This window comes from Impatiens glandulifera, chromosome 4, assembly GCF_907164915.1.
Source record: "Impatiens glandulifera chromosome 4, dImpGla2.1, whole genome shotgun sequence".
Classification (NCBI taxonomy): Eukaryota; Viridiplantae; Streptophyta; class Magnoliopsida; order Ericales; family Balsaminaceae; genus Impatiens; species Impatiens glandulifera.
Window position 1 is genome coordinate 61878347 of NC_061865.1, and position 6519 is coordinate 61884865.

The 6519-nt window shown below is 29.3% G+C and overlaps 1 protein-coding gene and 1 long non-coding RNA gene across 2 annotated transcripts; both read right to left on the bottom strand.

Annotated features, from left to right (window-relative positions):
- Positions 1-426: 426 nt before the first annotated feature.
- On the bottom strand, positions 427-2583 carry LOC124935663 (CDT1-like protein a, chloroplastic). The gene is made up of 4 exons (XM_047476079.1): positions 2469-2583; positions 2128-2362; positions 1865-2023; positions 427-483 (listed from the first exon to the last, which is right to left on the bottom strand). Exons 1-4 carry the CDS (start codon positions 2573-2575, stop codon positions 427-429), a joined length of 558 nt encoding a protein of 185 aa, XP_047332035.1. The 5' UTR covers positions 2576-2583.
- Positions 2584-3731: 1148 nt separating this feature from the next.
- LOC124933997 lies at positions 3732-5000 on the bottom strand. The gene is made up of 3 exons (XR_007099041.1): positions 4841-5000; positions 4409-4517; positions 3732-3747 (listed from the first exon to the last, which is right to left on the bottom strand). It is a non-coding gene; the product is annotated as an uncharacterized LOC124933997 (long non-coding RNA).
- Positions 5001-6519: the final 1519 nt, after the last annotated feature.

Sequence of the window (6519 nt, forward strand, 5' to 3'; positions counted from 1 at the left end):
CAGGTAATAATCAAAATTAATAGATATCCCAAGGCTACTGAGAAAAAGCGGTCTAGGGATTTTGTTCACTTTTTGTTCAACAATGCTATTTTCTAAACCCCTTACCCTTTAAAAAAATTAATAAAAAACAAGGCTATTATAAACTTTTGCAGGAAGCGCAAAGTGCAAGAGATAGAAGGACATAATAGGCCTGCTGTAGTTGACAAATGGAAAATAAGGGGCAAGGCGCAAGCACTCTAGAAAACGAACAAAGCAAAGAAGAAACTATCTTTTTCTTACATGTTAAACGTTGTTTGCTTATAAAGAGAGGTTACATTGTTTGTTTGTCGTGGATATCACTCTCCCATATGTCTTACTCTCATGAGAAATATATGTCTCTTTTCTTTTAAGCCAGTGCCATCTTTGATATTCAATGAAGAAACTAATTCATTGTAAATGTCTTTGGGGTCCTTTGTCTGTTTTAACCTCTACCTTTTTTTTCTTCTATTTGAGCAAACAAACAAGAATTATGCAATTGCAATATTTGTGTCTCTTGTTTATTGACATGTCTCTTTGAAATTTTTGGCCTGGGAAATATGTCTCTTGATTGTAGGCATGTGCAATTGCAATCTTTGTGGTCCATGATTGACATGTTACACAAGATTGTGTTTTTAATGAGTTAGTAGGTTTGTTTTTCCAAATAATATTTTATATTTATAAAGAGTAACAATAGGGAAAAAAAATAGGGAAAAAAAATGTAGCTAATGATCAATTTTAAATTTTACATGTTCACCAAACAAAATTTAATAATTTCTCTCTCTTAATGTTTTTTTATTATTTTAATAAATTATTTAATATTTTTTCTAGTCTTTAACTTATTATAAAATTATTATAAATATTCACTTAATTTAAAATTTAAAAAAATAAAATCTTAATTTTTAACTCAAAATACAAATTTTTAATAATTATAATAAATAGAATTCAAATTACTTATTTTCAATATATATACAAATAATAAAATTATATAAAAGAGAAAATTATAGGTGAATTTTTAATATATATCTTACAAGAAAATGAAAAAAAAAAAGAAAGATACTTTTAACGAGAAATAAGAATAATAAATTTAAAGAATGGAAATAATAATTTAATAATCTATAAATATATATATATATATTTATATTTAAATTTTATTTTATATATATTTATATATTTATAATTTAATATATATTTTAAAAATATACCTACATTTATATATTTTATTCATTCTCCTTATTATTATTCATATTAAAAATACATAAAACAAATTAATTAACTATTAACTGTAAAAAATTAATAGATGAAAAAAATAATTAATTAAATTAAAAAAATTAATCAAATTTATATTTAACTTTTAATTCTTTTATATATATTTATTTATTAATTTTTCCAGTTATTATTGTAAATATATATAAATTAATTAATTAATTTAAATATATAAATATTTAATTATAATTTAATAGATAAAAAGAGAAAAAAAAATATAAATGAAGAGAATAGAGAAATTATTAATGAAAAGATGAGAGATAAATAAATATTTTGAATTAGGCTTAGTCATTTAATCACCTTTCACACTTTCATTATAAAATTTTAACTTTGTTATCCTTACTCATTTATAAATATAGGTAGGTCTAGTTTTTCCCTATGGGTCACAGACCCATTGTGTAAGCCCAACTACAATGCTAAGAATTCTATTTAGTTATATACATACTATTATATGTATATGTTTAAAGTAGCGATGTGGGAAATTTTGCCTTACATATAAAAAAAAAAGGAAGCAGAACTAAACTAAGTCAATGACTGAATTCTCCTCAGCTTCAAACTGAAGGATTACATAAAAAAAAAAAACCCTGAAGGATTTGGATAGATGAGATACTGGTACTGGCTGCTGAATTGCAGGTAAAACAGTTGATCTTTCAAGGCCAAAGGTTGAGTTAGCTTCTTCACTAACACAAGCTTTCCTTGACTTGTTGAATGGCTCCGGTAGTGTTTCTTCAGGAACATCACCCTGAAATAAATTAAATTGCAACACAATATGAAATACAAATGGTTTATTTTTGTTACTATTGTTTATTTTTGTTATTTTATGAAAGTAAATAATGAAATGCATACCTCCGGGTGGGTCTTAAAGTAGTCCAATAGCCTACTACGAAACATCTTCTTTAGATACATATGCCCAGACTCTGATGACAGCTGATTTGGTTTCATAATTGCTGCAGTGTTCAAAGTTATATGAATATCTGGCTTCATACAGAAAGTTAGTTCATTCTGGGTAACAGTCTTCTTCATCTCTATGGCCTCTGGTAAAATAAACTTCAATTGTGCCAAATGACTATAGGTGAACCTCCTATTAAAGAAACAAAGCAAGTCATTAAAATAAAAGAATAAAAAGGGTAAATTGTCCTGGCATTATAGTTGTAGGATATTTATATACTCAAATAGCCATAGCATACCTATTAGTGAATGACTCAATTTTGGGTTTAATATTTGAAAAGGTTGGATTGGAACCCCTCAGAAGCAGAATGGAGCTAACCAATCTATCAAAAAACTCACCCAACATTGCATACCTGAAAAACAACTCGATTGTATTAATTAAAAGAAGAAAAAACACAGAAGTTATATACATACTATTATATGATTAAAGCAGCGATGTGGGACATTTTGCCTTACATATAAAAAAAAAAGAAGCAGAACTAAACTAAGTCAATCTGGCTTTAGCAGACTGATCCTCGACTGAACTCTCCTCAGCTTCAAACTCTTCAGCCTTTGTCCTCTCAGCTTTCTCCCGTCTTATTATGCTAGAACTGGCAGCTTTATCTCATCAACAATGCTCCTCACATGGTTTTATATTATAAATGACACAAACATGCAGATAACATGATTAGTTGAAGTTCAAAAACACGCATTTGAAGTACTAATCATACCTAGTTTGGTTAGACAGCTAAAAAAGAGGACGTGAAGAAACAAAAAAATTACTGAAAAGCTTTGAGAATACATGTTAACAAAACGCTTGACCATATTTGTTTAACAGGATCTTGTTTGTACAAAATAGCCAAGAATTTAAAATGTACAAATGTACAAATATGAAAGCATCTGTTAGCCAATCCTAGATGCAGATCTCATTTGACTCAGTCAATCTATTAAGGAATTCTACACACTAATCTAACTTAGAATGAACATGCATTTCCTAAAAGATGGATGCTTCATAAGTCTTGAATAAAAAAATAGTTACAAAGTATCTCCTCTCACCCTGTGTTAACAACTAAGGCATACCAGAAATTGGATCAAAGATAAAAGCATTTTGCATGAGATTGTTACCAAATTACTCTAGCAAGTAAATCTTTAATGTATGGTTAAGTTGTGCCCAGTCTAAATATTCACAAACCAAAGTAGTTAGCAATTTTCCTGCACAATAATTAAGACTGCAAATCTGCAAGAATAAGGAGAAATAGAGCATACAGATAAATATATACTCACCACATAATAGTTTCACCTACTTAAATACAAACAGACCAAAAGTTACATTTTAAATGCAGAAACAGAGCATTGAAGAATTTACTATCATGCCGCCTAAGTTCATAATATCTACATGCTGAATTATCACCTGGAATATATATGAACTTTTTATCCTTAAAAAAGTGATCATACTAGATGATTGTAACAGAGTTCATTTCCCATATCACAAATTTAGTTTTCTTGCAAAGAATGTGTGAAAATTATCCTTCAAAATACCTAGTTAAACAAAATACTTATGTAGTAAGTATCTAATTGATATTGCTAACTTGTAACAAGAAATTATACTGATGCAATAGCAAGATGGAATGGTGATATGATATCCCTATTTAGAAACAACTACATAACAATAACAATTGAATAAAAGAAACATATCTAAGATCATATTATGTTTGTAACTAAACTTAGCTAGAAGCGTTTAAAACCAGTGCTGCTGGTTGAAGAAATATCACATCATTAACTCATAACCAAATGATAAGTAGATAATAGTAAAATCAATGAGATGACTATCTAGGCATACATTGAAGCTGAACTTGAGCACGTGAAATAGAAAAATAAGTGAAGCGTAAAAAAGCAATTTAGCTGCATGCATACAATATTTTTCTGTTTAAGTGTAAATATTCTTGGTGCAAATTAATTAGATTTTAACCCACAAAGTTGCACCTTATAAATTTTCCTCTTGTACTTTTGTCCCTCTTGAAGCTAGCTAGTAATATTTTCCATCATACATAAAAAAAAATAACAGTAGTTTTAACATTTAACTTTATTTGCCAAAGTTGTGCAATAAATTAATTTGTTCAATCAGTGTCTTGGTCTTTGCAACTACAAGATTCATTCACACAACAACTCAACAAGTATGTGAGATTGAAAGACACTATACCAGTAAGACGAAGCTCTCCCAACTTTTTCCAGGCATGTGCAGCTTTCCTAAGAGTGTTTTTAATCAACTCCTTCCTTCCTAGAGTTACTCTATTATCCTTGCTGAATACCTAAAGCACAATGAAGTTTCTAATAAATACTTGAATTTCTCAATAAGCCTATCATTTTGTTTCAATTATATCCACTAAATCTGCAACTTTAACTACAGAAGAACACATGATCTGTTTGATTTGTTTCGATGCTAATCAAACTCCACAAAAGGAGGTTGTAAGATTTAATCAAAACCTTGTATGTGCTTCATACGGATAAACAAATGATATTTTAGTCATTTAACCAAATTATCCCAAATAACCGCTTTTCCCCCAAATTGTTTTTACATCAAACAAGTCTTAGCAAAAATGTATATGGCCTTCACATGAGGACATTTACTAACCTGGCCATGACAAAAAGTTCCATGACCATACGGGATCACTCCCCAATATACTTTTGAACCAACTCAGAACCAGAAACCCTTATGAAAGTACAATCAGTATGATGAGCTACTGCTCTGGCCTATAGCGTTTTCCCAGTCCCAGGTGGTCCATACAGTAGAACCCCCTGTTTGAAAAGTGAATAATATTTCATGAGCATGAAAAATTTCCAATTAACAAAGCAACTAACTTACAAATGTATAAAGCCTTCAGCATTGAAGATGAGAATAATTAAAACTGTTAAAAAATAAGCATTCACAAAATGGTAAAAACTATAAATTATAATCAAACAATACTTCCAAATCAAGAGATCCAATCCAAATAAAAAAGATCAACTTCTGAAAATCCTCAATACATTGTAGCTTCAAAAGAGAAAACAGATAAAATACCTTATGTCTAGTGGAATCCAGGATGAGATATCAATGTGGATATATATCAAACTCATCCTATCAAGTGGAAATAGAACTATATAATGAAGTTAATAGAAAGTCGAGACTTGCCTTCACAAGGACTTTAGATTTCCCCATGACTTTGACAAATTCACCAACATAATCGATCCAGGCTCCTGTAAAAGTTGCAGCTCTTCCTTCAGCATCCTCACTAGACAGTGGATAAAAAATTCCAACATAAATGGCTACCATAGGTCATAACAACTTCGAACAGCAGATCTGAAGTATCAAGTGAAAGTACAATACTAGACAATCAATCAGATAAACACATGGATTTACCTTTGGAATTCAAATCATTTCTCTGAGCTTCGAAACGGTTAAGATTATGAGTCTTCTGTCGAACATGAAGCTGAAGATTGTGTATGTGTTACTGGTAGTACAGTCTCAGTCCCTCCCCCTGTTTCGAAGTTCCCGTCTTCGCCGACCAAGCATCGCCGGAGGATGTCAGATCGGAAACGCGGTGATCTATTGCTGCAGTAGCCATTGTTGAAATTTTGAAAATGGAGAAGTTGATGAAACCTAGAGCTTAGGGAAATATCGTGTGCTCGGTGTTTTGGTTTGTCCTCATCGACAAGTTATGCCTTATTATCACATGAGCGTTATTTACCTATAACTTTTTTTCCACTTTGTCTATATGATTTCTTATACTATTTTTTTTTTCTTGCAAAGCTTACTATGCAACTTAATCATAATCATGTATTTTAATTGAAATTATGGGCTTAATTTAAATTTTATTAGGTTTAGTAAAAAATAAAAATAAGATTAAGAATTGAAATTCTAACAAACTCAATCTAATTTTACAATTCTTAATTTCAATTTTTTTACCGAATAATTTTAATTTCTAAAAGAGTGAGATGATGTGATTTATTTTTATATATAATTTGCTAATTTAATAAGTTAACTTAAATATATAACCATTAAAATCACTTAAAAGTTTTTTAGCTTTTATTCAGAATGTTACGACTTCAAAATTATTTTAGGCCTGTTTAGAATGATCTCTTAAACTCGTGGGTTTTTTTTTGTTTTTTGGAATTTTTAATGAAATGACGCTAAGTCGTTTTTCCCAAAAAAAAACCACTTAAAAAGTTCTACCATTAATAAATTTGAATTTTTCTCAAAAAGTTATGTCAAATATTTAAATTGTTTTTACTTAAAATAATTGACTTATACCTCTAAGTTTAATAATATATTTT